The sequence below is a fragment of the Garra rufa genome, chromosome 12, assembly GCF_049309525.1.
Source record: "Garra rufa chromosome 12, GarRuf1.0, whole genome shotgun sequence".
Lineage (NCBI taxonomy): Eukaryota > Metazoa > Chordata > Actinopteri > Cypriniformes > Cyprinidae > Garra > Garra rufa.
Genome location: NC_133372.1, coordinates 14,368,628 through 14,385,258, shown reverse-complemented (window position 1 = coordinate 14,385,258; position 16,631 = coordinate 14,368,628). Strand labels below are relative to the sequence as shown.

The window sequence follows — 16,631 nt, the reverse complement described above, 5'->3', positions numbered from 1 at the left end:
ATTCGCCGGGGTGTGATTCAACATTGCGCACGTGTCTATGATCAAGTCACTTTAGCAGGAAAACCCAGTTTGAACCCCTGGCCAATTCACTGCATCATAAAACATCATTTATGCTGCTATACGACTGATTTAACCCTGATTTTAATGTGCTGGTGAGATGTAAGAAATGGCATCACATGAAAACCACTGAAAGCAGTGTTTGTTGGAAAGACCTCTCAGTGTACAATAAATGTTCACATCAAAGCTACAGCTCTGAGATTGGACTTTATGTAGTTTGTGTGATTTAGCTATACTAATTATTTTTAAGAATTATCAGCAGGAATACTGAAATGTTTAGTAAACAAATGACCTCAGAGGCAGTTTGGAGTCCGTAAGTGTGACCACAGCCATTGAACTGGTACAAGAGTCTCTCTTTTCATGTGGCATTAGACTGTGCCAGGAAACAGAGGGGAGGGAATGATTCGTAAGGGGCCTTCGACTTCTTGTGCCAAACGAAGATCTAGCCTTTTCTAGTACCACTGACAGAGTGGACTAGAAGATGTAACTGGCCAAAAATAAAAATCTAAATAAATAAAAGTTACAAAAAATGACAATTAAATAATTTAATGTAAAAAAAAAAAAAAAAAAAATATATATATATATATATATATATGAGATCCATTTTTTAAATATGCTGCATTTTTTTTTAATTATAGTCAATTAGACAATTAGAGGAATTAGAGAAAAATATGTCATACAACTGAAATGGTTACATCTTCACAACAGAATGAAATATTGTTTTGATTGTAATGTTTACTTTAAGCAGAGATAATGTCTTTCCAAACCTGTATGACTTACTTTCTTCTGTGGAACATAAAAACAGACATTTTAACTGCATTTACACTACAGGTCCTGATGCCCAATTCCAATTTCTGACCCTGGACCACAAAACCAGTCATAAAGGGTCAATTTTGTTTAAGTTGAGATTTATACATCCTCGGAAAGTTGAACAAATAAGCTTACCATTGATGTATGGTTTGTTAGGATAGATACGATATTTGGCCGAGATACTATTTACTATTTAACTGTTTGATAAACTGGTATCTGAGGGTACAAAAAAAAAAAAAAAATCAAAATATTCAGAAATTCGCCTTTTAAAGTTGTCCAAATTAAGTTCTTAGCAATGCATATCACTAATCAAAAATTAACTTTTGATATATTTACGGTAGGAAATTTACAAAGTATCTTCATGGAACATGATCTTTACTTAATATCCTAATGATGTTTGGCATAAAAGAAAAATAATTTTGACCCATACATTGTATTTTTGGCTATTGCTACAAATATACCCATGCTACTTAAGACTGTTTTTGTGGTCCAGGGTCACATTTGTTGACTATATCAGATTCTTTTAATGAACAGCTTACATCATCTTTTTAAAGTGATCCATACCCAGTATTTGCATTTACACTTGGCTAAACAACCCAACGCAGATGTACTGACTCATGAAATGATAATACAAGCTTTTGATTGCCCAAAGACTCAAAAGACACAAAACTTCAGCATGACGCCACTGGGTTGAGGCTTCATCCTCCATTGCACCATTAAAAAGAGTGACTGCAGTTGGTGTCCACCGTCTCTTTTTCAGTGACGTACAACTCGCATTGACAGGGGATAAGTCTGTTTACATGGCAGATGCAAATGCACATATCTGATTAATAACAATTTATTTCCACATTTGAATCAGGCCTGAAACTGATTTGAGAATGTTGGAATCCATGTGCCCCAGCCCCCCACTCCCCCCCCCCCCCCCGCTTACATGTTCGTGGGTCATATCAGATCTGTCCCACATGGGCACAAAAAACTCTGAATCGGGATATTTGAACCATATAATGCAAATGCGGCCTTTGTGAAATGTCTCAGCGTTGTCAGTACAGTCAAAGTCAATAGGTAACCAAAATAGTTTGGTTCCCAACAATCTTCAAAATATCTTACTTACTTAGGGTATATAAACAATGGCAAAATTTTGTTTTTAAAATGTACTATCATTTGATTCAGTGTGAAATTAAAAACAAAATGAAACCAGTGTTAGGGAACAGGTATTTACAGAATGTCCAAAACTAAAAAGGTCAACCTGGTCTCATGGAAAAAATGTACCTGTGGGAACTTTTTCACGAGATGCGAAATATGTACCAATAATTACATGTCACTGCAGTTTCCAACAGAAATGAACACTAGAGGCAGTAGAACAGCGAGTGCTTGTAATCATTTTCACGCACAGTTATGATTATGATTGTATACCATCTAGCCTTTACCATAAAACATACCATATGTGTGTTCAAGGGATAATCTTTTAGTGCCACTCAATGGACATTTCTGTTGGAAACTGCAGTGATATGTACAGTTTGTCACAAAAGTGAGTACACCCCTCACATTTCAGCAACCATTGTAGTATATCTTCTCAAGGGACAATACTATAGAAATGAAGCTTGGATATATTTTAGAGTAGTCAATGTGCCGCTTGTATAGCAGTATAGATTTATTGTCCCCTGGAAATTACTCAACATACAGCCATTATTGTCAAAATAGCTGGCAACAAAAGTGAGTACACCCTAAGTGAACTTGTCCAAAGTGTCCATATATTGTGTTAGCACCATTGTTATCTGGCACTGCTTTTATCATCCTGGGCATGGAATTGACCAGAGCTGCACAGGTTGTTGCTGGGATCTTCTTTCACTCCTCACAAAGCTGCTGGATGTTATATACCAACCCAGTCTCACGGCAGTTCGTGATTTAGTCACGTAATTTAATTTAATTATTCGTGGCAGGGACATGTTTATTTCGTTATTTTCGTAAGTCCAGCCCGACTGGCAGAAAGAATCGTGCAGTTGCACGAAAGATGCATCCAATTGAAATGCATTAGTTTAAAAAACGTGCTGGGCTTACGAAAATAACCAAATAAACGTGTCCCTGCCACGAATAAATAGATTAAATTAAATTACGTGACTAAATCACAAACTGCCGTGAGACTGGGTTGTATATACATAGTGCTTCTCCACCTTACATCCCACAGTTGCTTAATAGGGTTCAGGTATGGAGACATTCTTGGCCACCCTATCACCTTCAGCTTCCTCAGCAAGGCAGCTGTCATCTTGGTGGGGTTTTTGGGGTCATATTCATGTCTGAAAAACTGCCGTTCGGGCTAGTCTCTGGAGGGAAGGCATCATGTTCTGCTTCAGAATGTACTGTACATTATGGAATCCATGTTTCCCTCAATGAACTGCAGCTCCCCAGTACCAGCAGCACTCATACAGCCCCAGACCATGACGCTACCACCACCATGCTTGACTGTGGGTATTCTACAATTTTTTTGGTTCTCCTCACCAGGGTATCGCCACACATGCTGGACACCATCTGAGCCAAACAATCTTATAGTTTCATCAGACTACAGGACATGGTTCCAGTAATTCATGTTCTTGGACAGGTTGTCTTCAGCAAACTGTTTGTGGGCTTTCTTGTGAGCCAGCTTCAGATGAGCCGTCATTCTGGGACGATGCCTATGCAAACCGACTTGTTGCAGTGTGCGGCGTATAGTCTGAGCACTGACAAGTTGACCTTCTACTTCTGCAACCTTTAAAGTAATGCTGGCAGCACTCATGCATCTGTTTTTTGAAGCCAGGTTCTGCACCTGCACTGAATGGAACCCATCTTGGAAAATCTCTGTATGACCCTGACCACTATACTGCCCTACAAAGCAAAAAGGCAGTAACTACGCCGAGTGCAGAACTGAGAAAAATTACTTTAAAGTTATCCTGTCATCCAGCCTGTTATCCAATGTTAAAACCGTCCCGTGAGGATGACGCGAAATCACACACATTTGAGATAAGATATTTTGTCACATAACAAAGGATGCCTTGAATGTCCTGAAAATGACAATAACTCATTTTTGAGCAAAAATGCAGTTACTGCCTTTTTGCTTTGTAGGGCAGCATAGTGTTATTTAGTTTCAGTGTGCTACAGAACCTCTGATAGCCTTGGCCATCTTTGTGGAGAGCAACAATTTTAATTCTTAAATCCTCAGAGAGTTCTTTGCCATGAGATGCCATGTTGAACATCCAGTGGTCAGTATGAGAGAATTGTACTTAAAGCACCTAATTTGAACTGCTCTAATACAAGATACACAACTTTGTATGGTCCTGTCAAGCAGAAAAAAACATAAACATGATACATAGGACATGTGGCTTTGCATGGTTAAACAACATACTGCTGTTGTTACTTAGGGTGTACTTACTTTTGTTGACAGCTATTTTGACAATAATGGCTATTTGTTGAGTTATTTCAGAGGACAGTGAATCTATACTGCTATACAAGCTGTACATTGACTACTCTAAGATATATCCAAGTTTCATTTCTATAGTATTGTCCCTTGAGAAGATGTACTAAAATGGTTGTTGAAATGTGAGGGGCGTACTCACTTTTGTGAGATATGTACTTATTGGTACGTATTTCGCATCTTGCAAAAAAGTTCCCACAGGTAAGTTTTTTGCCATGAGACCAGGTTGCAACAGATGTGACTGTTATACTGTATGAGTGGTGATTGTGTCTGGTTTTTACCAATGTAATCTGACAACTTGACGTTCTTTGGCCTGATTATGAAGCCTTCCATTACAAGCTCCTCATATAGAGATTCTATGGTCCTAGAGGGAAGACAAAAAGAGAAGTAGACAGAAAGTTTAGCAGAAAGAACAAGAGACAGATTATTGCAAACAAGAGAACAATCTGATTAGTCATGCTGTGTATCTGATGCAACCTTCAATTACATCACAGCGCTCAAAGCCAGCCACAAATTCTTATGCTCCACATGGACGTCCGCCAGTTACCCCCTAAGCTCCAAACCTTGACACTTACAATGCCTGAGCACTTTCCAAAGACAAAATCCCTCTACTGCAGAGCTCTCACAGTGTGCTGGTGTCTAAAATATGATCAACATCCCCCAGTACAAACAGTGACAGGGGTCATATGTGCTCTTTTAGCAAAGATTAAACTAAATTATAATATTCTTGCAAAACAGATCATTTGCATCTAGTTTAGTTATTCAAACCTGTCAGCTGTGAGATCCTTCTCTTTCTTCTTCTTCTTTCCAGTCTTCCGCCCTTTCTTTTTTTTCTAAAGCAAAGAAAATGTGTTTTTAGTTATGAACAATAAGATATGAAAGTAATTATGAAATAAGAAGGGTAGTGAAATATTTTGTCATATGACAGTACCAGTATGGGTCAAATTTATAGATCATTAGGATATTAAATAAAGATCATATTCCATGAAGATATTTTGTAAATTTCTTACCGTAAATAATCAAAACTTAATTTTTGATTAGTAATATGCATTGCTAAGAACTTCATTTGGACAACTTTAAAGGCAGTTTTCTCAAAATCTTTTTGCACCCTCAGATTCCAGATTTTCAAATAGTTGTATCTCTGCCAAATATTGTCCTTTCCTAACATAGCATACATCAATAGAAAGTGTTCAGATGATGTATACATCTAAATTTAAAAAAATGACTGGTTTTGTGGTCCAGGGTCACAAATAAAGAAATCCTGAAAAAAAGAAACATCTGGTGGCTTGACTTGACAAACAAAACGATTACACTGTGTGTCACCAAGAGATGGTCTACACGTGTATGTTTTCCTGATTATCTAGAAAGAACTCTTAACAAAACCGTTTTTATGCAGCCTGCTGGAGACACCCTGGAACCTGTTGTAATTCAGGGCTTTTCCAAACCACAACTGAACCAGACCAGCAGGACTAGCAGCCAGGTATTTTCTCTGATGATACGTTACCAAACGTTCTAAATATTTATTGAGTGAGGAATAGAACATTTCCACAGCTTTTTCTCAGAAACCACTGGACTGTGTGTACTGTGATTCCCCAAAATATTTTTGTGGAGAATTTTAGATCATTTTCTGGCAGGTCTGAGTTTGTGAGTCAATGATATTAAAATCAGGAAACACCCTGCGAATGGAGAAGTCAGTAGCTTTCTCCTAAAACACATTGATGACTGCAGTTATATAACAGAGTAAACTCCAGCTAGCATTAGCTCAAGTTGGGCGTCACATGTTCACTTAATAAACAAACCCTCCCTGTTGCATAATGTTTAATTTGCTGTACCCAAATTTGCATGGCCTCCAAAATTCACAGAATGTTTTCTAAAATTCCATCAAAGTTCAATATACCAACCTTGTGAGAAGATGGAATTTAGCTTTATGCCAGCACAGCTGAATGGGATTTGCGTGTGCCTGCATTTGCAGAATGATTAATGATAAAACATCTTTGTGTATAAATTACATGCGTCAGACAGACAGCGTCTGTGACCGATTTAGCTGTCAAAACCCCTCAGCGTAAAACAACTCAAGCAGAGTGCCAAATATGTTGTTGAGGAATTCCAGCTCTTGTGCAGGCATGCGATGAGGCCTTTTTCTCTGCGTCTTGTTTTGGAAACGATACAATACTGACTGATTGCAGGAAATACAGAGATGGATTGGTCACCAATATATTCACATATATTTACAGGTCACAGTTAAACAGCCACACACAGTCACATCTCTCTCTCTCTGTGTTTATTATTCTCTCTAGATATTGCTGGCATAAAAATGTGCGTATTGAGTGTACTTTGCACATATGAATGTCTAGTAATTGACTGTTGTAAAGTCGTAACGTATCAACATTCTGATAACACAGTTTCCGGGTTCAGGATTGAGGAGACTGTTTTTCTTTACTGTAAACAAAACTTGATTCTTGCAAAGCTAGCATGTTCTTACCAGAGTTTACGCTACTCTTGCGTCTCACTTCCTACGTCATCCGCTGTAACACCACTCTCTCGTGAATGCACATACGACAGTACACGAGTTCCCTCTTACTGATAATAAACTGAGCGAAAGGTTGTGCGTGTTTGGCGTGCTGTCCGGGAGAGGGCCTTGAGCTCGGTGGTAATTCCCGAGCCCGGGGCTCTCCCCCGCCCAGGGGGAGGGGTCCGAGCTCAGCACTGGCCCGAACCCTATAAGCGCTCCCCCTATAGGCTGAAGGTGAGGAGACGGGGTGGAGGATGGGTTTGATGAGACAAGAGATGAGGAAGGTAGGATTGTTGTGTTATTTATAGGGATTTTCCCTGTGTTGATTAGATAGGGAGACTGATTACTAATGATGTATTGGCCGTGTTAATTATCTGCGCGAGCTCCTCCCGAAACTCGTTAATAAAACATCACTTAGTGGAAACTAGAGATTATTTTACAAAGCTTTGAGTATGGATATTTTTTTATACAAAAACACTGATTGATTTTAGAAGGCCTTAATTTACCTCCTGGAGCCGTGTGGAGCACTTTTTATGATGGGTGGGTGCACTTTATTGGACTTCAAACAGCCATTCACTGTCATTATGAGGCTTGTAAGAGCCAGGGCATTTTTAAATATAACTCTGATTGCTCAAGAGTGGGTAAATGTGGGTGTAATTTTCATTTTCAGAGTGTCTATTTACACTAACTCCACCCACCAATGTGTGATTGGAATAGTCAACACTACAAAAGATGGCTGCTACTTGTCAGCACCAGTGGCGGAGAGGATAAATTGGGTTCGAATCCCCCTTCTGGCAATTTTTTTCCCCTCCCTTTTCAAATCTTATATAATATTGGAAAGGCATTTATTTTCAATCGGTTTGGATGGGTGTAGAGAGGGCTTATGTGTGAATTTGTATCTACATTTATTATTTACTTTAAATAGGCATATACGTTTTTGTTCTACTAGACATGTATTGCTTGTGTGTGTGTGTGTGTGTGTGTGTGTGTGTGTGTGTGTGTGTGTGGTAAAGAAGGTTGGAAAAAGGGGCCCTATCAAAACACAAGCTGACGAGGGCAAGACACCTTTACTAATTCTCTGTCCAGCCCACATTCTTGGTCATGAGGGCAGATCACTGTATGACCCCAGGGCCCCTCACACAAGGTGCAAAAACAGGGCTGAGAGTACATCTCAAGATCTAGATCCATCCAGACTAAACGACACATTACAGGGGTTTACAGACCAGTCACCATCTAGAATCTGAGCACTGAGCGTCTGTACACTGTCACTCGTGCGGGGCATTTAAAATACGCTTAAGGTCTTATCTCAAAGGAACTATGCATGCCATTCACCTTTTTACTACTTTTCTTGACTTTCTTCTTTTTCTTTCCTTTGTCTCTGTCCACCACCAGCTTAAGGTTCTTCAGTTCCTGCCTCATCAGTTCATCCACCTGAGGCAAAGAGATAGAAACAAGGATGTCGAAAGAGTAAAAAAATGAGGGCATGAATTAGGCCACAAGGGAAGTGAAGGAGCGGAGGTGTTTTGTTTTCATAGAGTGTTATAACTTTCATAAAATGTAGTGCAGAGAGAGTGTTGATTTCTACTCCCACAAGGGTCCGAGACAAAATTATGAAGCTGAGGGCCCCACTCCTCATACTTCTGGATGGTTTAAGATGTGTTTACAGGGCTCCCTTCATCACAGGCCCCTGGTTTCCCCCCTTGATGACAGCTCTGTTCCCACCTGAACTCTGAGCTCCTCTTCAACTTCCAATCTCTTCTCCTCACGCACCAACTGAGCGTCAAATTGTTGAAGGAAGTTCTGTTTTTCATCTCGGTTATGCCAAACCTCTGCAACACACAACAAATCCACAGAGTAAGTATAGATTTAAATAAAACACATGGCAACAGCAGTGACAATACGATCATGCCATTGGGAAAGCGCCATGGTGCTTGACATTACATTCATCTAAAGAGCAGATCATACTGCATTTTCTGACATGTAAAAACAAATTCAAGTTGGACACAAAGCATCAAAGTAAAGCCAGGAGAACATCAGTCAGCACTGTGTGTAAAGGAGGAAACAATTCTGAGAGAGGTCTGGTTGGCCTCAGTCGGAGCTCCTGCTTGTGTCCTGCGTAGAGGAAGCACAGGTGCTGCAGTCTGGGTGAGAACGTAGCATACAATTGTACTCTTTGCTGCGCTCTCACGCGCCACATCCTGACAGGAAGTCCATTTCCACCCACTTCCTGTCCCGGGCTGAAGGCAGTATGCCAGGTTGATGTGGAAACTGGAACTGGACTGAATGGCAGGTTCTGACCACACAATGAGTCTTAAGTTGTTTTTCCCTGTTTTGTCCATTTGCATATCATAGAGATGCACGGAAGTAAGCAGTAAACTTAATATAAACTCACCAGGACAAACGCTTCTGAAAGCGCTAAATTTGACAGATGCTTTTAACCTAAGCAACTTAACAGGACATTCAACAAATACATTGTTATCAGTTATGATAAAAATGGCCTACTGTTTCAGCTACAGTGATACTTATGTAACTAGAAAATTAAGATTTTAAATGTTTTTGAAAGAATTTTCTTCTGCTCACCAAGCATGCATTTATTTGATCCTAATACAGCAAAAGCAGTAATGTTGTGAAATATTTTTGCTATTTAAAATGCTTTCTATTTTAATGTATTTTAGGCCTATAGTTTCACAGACAGGGCTTAGCCTAAGCCAGTATTAGGCCATAGTTCAATAAGGCATTTAAGTACTTTTTATAAAAAGTATTTTTTAAGATCAGTCAGTTCAAGTTTCCTTCAGTTGAAACAGGTTAGATTTAAATTTAAGTCTAGGACTGGGTGTCACTAGTGTCTGTGAAACTGTTTAAGTGTCATTTATTCTTGTGATCAAAGCTAATTTTTCAGCATCATTACTCCAGTTTTCGGTATCACACGATCCTTAGGAAATCATTCTAATATGCTGATTTTCTGCTCAAGAAACATTTATTATTATTATTATTATTATTATTATTATTATTATTATTATTATCAGTGTTTAAAACAGTCAAGTACATTTTTTTCAGGATTATTTGATGAATAGAAAGATCCAAAGACCAGCATTTATCTGAAATAAAAAATGTATCTAAAATTTATACTTTTATAAAGACATTTATAATGTTACAAAAGATTTCTATTTTAGATAAATGCTGTTCAAATCAGAATATTACAATTATTTCTGAAGGATCGTGTAACTGGAGTAATGATGTTAAAAAATCAGCTTTGAAATCACAGGAATAAATTACAGTTTAAAATACATTCAATTAGAAAACAGTTATTTTAAATAGTAAACATATTTCAAAATGTTACTGTTCTTGCTGTACTTTGGATCAAATAAATACAGGTTTGGTGAGCAGAAGAGATTTCTTTAAAAACAAATAAAAATCTTTTGACTGCTAGTGTAAGTCTCATAAACATTATGGTTGTGTACCTTTTATAAATTGAACAGAACTAGTACTGGAACTAGTACATTTGAATTTAAAGCTACAATACAGCACCCCCCCCCCCCTTTTTTGGTTAAAAATGAACAAAATTTCATTATTGCGCGAGTACATAAAACAATCTATGTTCATATCAGTGTCCTTGTCTTACTCTGATTTGGATAGTGTACAAGAATAAAATTTTGAGGGTAATTACAATTTACATAATCCATGAACAGAGACAAGAAGGTTTGACTACTATATTGCATGTCAGGTTGATAAAGAGTGGTTGTAGTTTGTTGTGAAAATAAACAATGTTACATAGAATTAAGTAGCCAGCTAGTAGCTAATATGGACAGTTCCATGTCAACCCTCATTGACCTATAGGGAGCACTCATTGTCAAAACAAAGAAAGTTTTATATATGCTTTGTAGAAAGTTCTTAGGAAGTTTTAAAAGGGGACATATCATGAAAATATGTGCTATAATCGGGTCCCCGGTGCATCTACCAACCCAGATGTGAAAAAGGACAACCCAGTAACTTTGTTTTGGTAAGCTCTGCAAACATGACAAAACGAGCCGGTCAAATTGAGCTCCCCCTGTGATGTAGGAAGGGGATCTTATTATAATATTACCACCTGTTTTCACAAATGACAATGGTATGCCAGTTCTAACACCATGGCAAAAGTTTGAGCAAAGCATGCTAACAGTTCTGTCGTTGGCTGCACAGACGAGCACAGAACATTTAGTCCTAACCTCAGTGGAGACAAAAGAGCAGTGGATTTATTGATTTTTTTTTACTGTATATTACGCTGCTGGCACACAGATCTATAATAAAAATGCAATTTCTTTCCCAGCTGTTTACCTTCACAGACATAACCCACTGTTTTTGTAACTAATGTATGTTTTTACAATAAACTTGTGTGTATTTGACAGTTTAAGCGCAATAAGACATGAAAGAGACTTGTTTAGTACTCACATGCTATGTGACAGCCACCCTCTGTGCACGTGCCTCGGATGTGTGCACTTAGAAAACCATATATCAGAAGTTGGAACTGATAAGGCTTTAAAACGCATGATTTCAGTGCGATAGACATGATAATCAAAACCAAACATATGTTTTTTAGCAGAGTATCCAAGGTACGAGCTGTAAAAAAGGGGTGGCGATCAGCAGTTTATTTGCATTTAAAGAGATATCACTAAAAATAGGCAATGATCTGTAATTTTGAGCTGAAACTTCACAAACATTCTGGGGACACCTGAGACTTATATTACATCTTGTAAATAGGGGTGTAATAGGTCACCTTTAGGGTTTTATGGGCCTTAACACAGTGACTCTCCAAGCCGATGACCAAAGTTGGAAAATCAAGCGTCTGTCAGACCACAGACTGTTTTCAACCACTTGTGATTTTTTTTTCTGACTGGTTGTTTAGCTAAGTGAATGAGTGCATAAAAAGAAAAGTGGAAGTGAGTAAAGCAAGTCAAAAGGTCACACACAGATTGCTCTTCTAATCTATCTTTATCTTACTTGAGATTCGGTTTACCTTTTTGAATAACGAATGTAGATTCTTGCCACCTACTGATTTCCTCTCACGCAGGTGCTGTTGTCTGTAGTGTTCGCTGTGTATTCATGACTAACTTTTTGACTCAGACGCAGGTGACATGAGGCAACAACACAGTTAGCTCTCATCGCTACTAGTTCTTTGATGTCAGTTAGGTGTGTCATGAGCTTTACATACAGATTTACAAACTAGAGTGGAATCACACTTGCTAAAATATCTTTGAATTGCAATCCAGGAAATTCTGATTGTCTGTAATTTCACTTAAACAGTAGTTCAACATCCTGTGGTTTGTAGCCAGTTCAATTCAAATACCAACTCATAAAATGAAAGAGAGCTAATTTTTAAATTCCGAATTTCACACAACTCTAATAATCAGTGCTGTCAAGTTCACATAGGGGTCATAGGCCACTGATGTTAAAGCTCAGTCTGGTGGAACCTAAAAATAAGCATCGAACTTTGAAATGAGATCCGTCGCTAAGGTCAGAGGTCAAACTGTCGTCCACAAAGCCTCCTTTTCAAAGTCACATTTTCAAAACATCCCGGGGCAATACGATCCACATAATTGCCTCACTCCTTCAGAGGGATGCATTCACAAAGCCTGGCCTGTTTGTTTAAAGACAACATCCACCTAACTCCCCTGAAAACACACGACTGTTAGGGGTCAGCTTTTTAAAACGTCTTTATTGGCACTGAAGCCCTCTGAGAATGCTTCAACCCCACATGGTGCAAGAAGAACAGACACTACTGTGGATGAACAGAAAACCAGCAAAATTTCTTGTGCCATGGTGGGTAGTTTTGTGGGAGGGGGGTGGCCACACACATCTGCTCTGACTGAACATTGTGTATATACAACACATTTGCCACCCCACCATATGGACACTGAGTGAAAAAACACTTCAGGGCTGGAGGGTGGTCAGCTGTATCCAGGCTCCACAGCGGCCACTTACCTTCACGGTATGGTCTTTTGTACCATTTGTGAAGATTTGTATGCCGGTCAGTCTGCAGAGATGGAGCTGCACTCCTTCTGCCAGCCTGTTTTGCCTGTTTGTCTCGGTCATTCAGCTAACAGCAAGAAACAGACACTTCCTTAACATGGCTCTCTCTGCCAAGAGACTGAAATAAAATCCATCGGTCACATCCAGCAAGTGCGCCGTGACGCTGGGATGCAGGAAGGGGAAAGAGGGAGCGCGAGGAAAGCAAGCGCCAGACAAGCCTAAACAGGCAATTTCAATCTTACCCAGAGTACTACAAATGACTTCCTTGGCCTCTCTATAAGCCATTCGAAACTGCAGTGCGGGTGACTTTCTCAACAGAGCTTGTCCCTCTCGGGATCATGCTGGTTATTGTCTGATTCTGGGTAAATGTGGTGCTCACCTTTCCGCCTCATTACAACTAAATAAACCTACCACATGATCATATCCCAATTACAGACAGCTGATAAAACAGTGTGCTGCCGATTAACTCGCACAGCAAAGACCCTCGGCACTAATTAGCTGTCTGACAGGCAGGAAGTAGGACATGGACTTCTTAACTATTTTTGTCTGCTGAACATATCATACAAATCTTTTAGGAGTTCAGCATGGCTGATCACATTGTTTTCTGTACAAGCTGTAAGCGTACTTATTATATAGGAATAATATACTTAAGTGCAAACGGAATGTTTTCAGACACTTAATTACATGTTAATTGCAATTAAATGACAGTGTATAATAGTTTAAATTTATATTAAATGCAATTAGCTGAACTTTAGAGTGTTTTTGTCCCACTTAGGAAGGCATTTATTATGGAAGGCCATTTCCGCAACTGAATTTAAAAAAAAAGAGAGAGAGAATTCTCCCAATTGTTAGTTCACATCACGCAATTCTGACTTTTTTTTTTTAATTGAGACATGTAAACTGGCAATTGTGAGTTATAAAGTAAGAATTGCGAGATATAAACTCACAGTTCTATCTTTTTTATTATATAATGTCGCAATTGCGAATTTATATCTCAAAAAACTCACAATTCTGAGAAATAAAGTCAGAATTGTGAGATATAAACTCAAAATTCTGACCTTTATATATCTATATCTCAGAATTGTGAGTTTATTTCTTAGAATTGTGAGTTTTTGTCTCACAGTTCTGACTTTATAATTCGTAATTGCAAGTTAATATCACACAAAACTGAGAAAAAAGTCAGATTTGTGAGTTTATATCTCACAATTCCGACTTTTTTTTTCACAAGTGTGAGATATAAACTCGCAATTCTGAGAAATTAAGTCAGAATTGTGAGATACAAACTCATCAACCCGAGTTTTCGAGTATTGCGAGTTTATATACCACAATTCTAAAAAAAATCTGAATTGCGTTATAATAACTTGCAATTGCGAGAAAAAAGTTTTTTTGACCCACTTAGGTAGGACTTATTATGGAAGGCCGTTTTTGCAACTGAATACAAAAAAAGAGAATTGCTACTTTTTATCTTACCATTCTGACTTTTTTCTCCAAATTGCAAATTTATATCACGCAATTCTGACTTTTTTTTTTGACAATAACAATTGTGAGATATAAACTCGCAATTCTAAGAAATAAAGTCAGAACTGTGATATATAAACAATTCCGACTTTTTTTTGGAGATATAAATTTGCGAGTTTATATCTTGAAGTTCTGATTTTATAACACGCAATGGCGAGTTAAGTCAGAATTGTGAACATCAGTCTTATTTCCTCCTCAAAATTCAAGTTTTCGAGTATTGTGAGTTTATATCCCACAATTCTGAGAAATAACCTTTCTTTTTTGTATCAGTGGTGGAAACAGGCTTCCATAACTTATACAGTACATCTTTATATGTAATTTCGTAATTTATGCCTAAAGTGTTATGACAAGCATTTAGGGTGAATTAAAATACACTTTATTATCATTTCTATTGAAACTACATGTAATATAGAATAATACAGTATAGTTGCAATTCTAATCAGTTACTTTACATTAAGCTTTAGTATGTTAGTCAACATATCAAAACTAAACATACTTCTTTAAAGCACAACAAAAGATTATTAAAACAATCTGTTGAAGTACACATACGTGGTCTTCTTTTCCTTTAACACTACCCAGATAGCATGGTGACATTGATACAATGTTGAGTTTCAATCCAACCATCAGTTTGGTTGAGATTGAAATTTCAATCTTTAAAGAATGTTGAATCAACATTGAAATTTTGATGGGCCATGATTTATGAACCGATTTGCTCTAATCCACTGGGGCTTGGTTTCAGGCTGAGCCTTTAGGATTTTAGTAAGTCTATTTAAAAATGGTTGAAAAACAACAGTTGTAGTTCGAAAATGCATACTGATTGGTTAACGCCCATTTTGGTTCAGAATGAGCACTTCTCAGTCTAATTTATGCATCCTTATTAGAAAGAAAACACAGACAGAAGTCTTGTTTGTTGAACCCCTGGCATGCATGACTTCTCTGGGTGCATCTCATTTCTCCATTACTTTGTTTTGCATGTTTGTTATTTGCATTTACTGTTACTGCATCGAACAAGAAACATAAATTGAAAGATGTTACAGCGTTTTTTCTAAATACTTAAAAGTGCATGCATCTTGCTTAAGTAATGTTTATTAGGAATTTTTATGATTAAAGTTCCAACAACATTTGACAGATTATCTTTTTTATTTGTGTGCGTGTAAGGGACATTACCGTAAGCAAGAATATTATACTTTCCACATAGATTTTATTGTGTTTAGAATATTAAATTTTCTGAATGCGACTATGTATGACAGCTGTATGACACTTGTTATAATGACTTCAGACTTCTGAAAGTGGTTATTTTTTTTAAGGTTGTAATGCTTTTGTCTCCCCTGCCCCATTTTTGTTTATAAGTGGGTGCAAAAATGATATTAAACCAACATCACTTTATAACGTTGATGTAATGACATTTCATTAATTTTGCGTAAAAATCTCAACTTTGTTTCAACATTAATTGTGGGTGCAAAAGTGATATGAAACCAGCATCACTTTGCAACATTAATTCAATGCAGTTAGCGTTGATGCATCATTGATGCAACATTGTTTCAAAGGTAGCTTGCTATCTGAATTATTAATTATTAATAAAATTAATATAAATTATTAATAAAATGATTTATTAAGATTTAAAGTACTCTACAAGTGCACATTTAATACAATTACTTTTTACAAGAGCTGAAATTAAAAATAATAAAAACCAACATCATTTTACTTACATTTTGCAATATCACCATCTGAAGTTATTGTATTCTTTGGGAAATGCTTATGACAGCATGGTTGATGATTATTTCAGATATAAGCACTATGTTGTGAGATGGACATCGCTATTCACTCAACCATGTCAAATATTTGGGAGGTAAGCTCTGATCTCTGCTTTTCATTACACCTTTAAGCTTCATTCCTCAGGAATGTAACCCTTTGCTCCGCAGACTGAGCAAGGTGACGTTTAGAGGAAAATCCTAATGAAAAAATTAAGCAGCTTTGACTGGGCATATAATTGCTTCCTGCAAGGTTACAGCTGCTCGTTGGCAGATTTTTTTTTCTAAGCATTTGTACATGCACACACACATGTACAAACAGTAAGCTATGATTCATGTACATATACATATATCACACTTTTAAAATGCCATGCTCTCACTTGCAATCTAAAATATTAAAATATACAATAAATAACCTGTTCAACTGTAATATTTGTAACTTTAGTAAATCATGGTAAATAAAGCACAGTACAACAACAGTACTGAAAAATGCACTTCTACCTCAGATAGCAAGCAAGTCATTGATGTGTCA

General features: G+C 37.5%; 1 protein-coding gene across 1 annotated transcript in view; it reads right to left on the bottom strand.

The window, feature by feature from the left end:
* The window catches only part of LOC141347500 (dynein regulatory complex protein 11-like), a 55,491-nt gene that overhangs the window by 25,767 nt on the left and 13,093 nt on the right, over positions 1 to 16,631 (bottom strand). Inside the window, exons 5-8 of the mRNA XM_073852513.1 lie at positions 8,547 to 8,653; positions 8,157 to 8,255; positions 5,081 to 5,145; positions 4,594 to 4,676 (exon numbers count right to left, since the gene is read on the bottom strand). Coding sequence (XP_073708614.1) covers positions 4,594 to 4,676; positions 5,081 to 5,145; positions 8,157 to 8,255; positions 8,547 to 8,653 — 354 coding nt within the window. The remainder of the gene's footprint in view (positions 1 to 4,593; positions 4,677 to 5,080; positions 5,146 to 8,156; positions 8,256 to 8,546; positions 8,654 to 16,631) is intronic.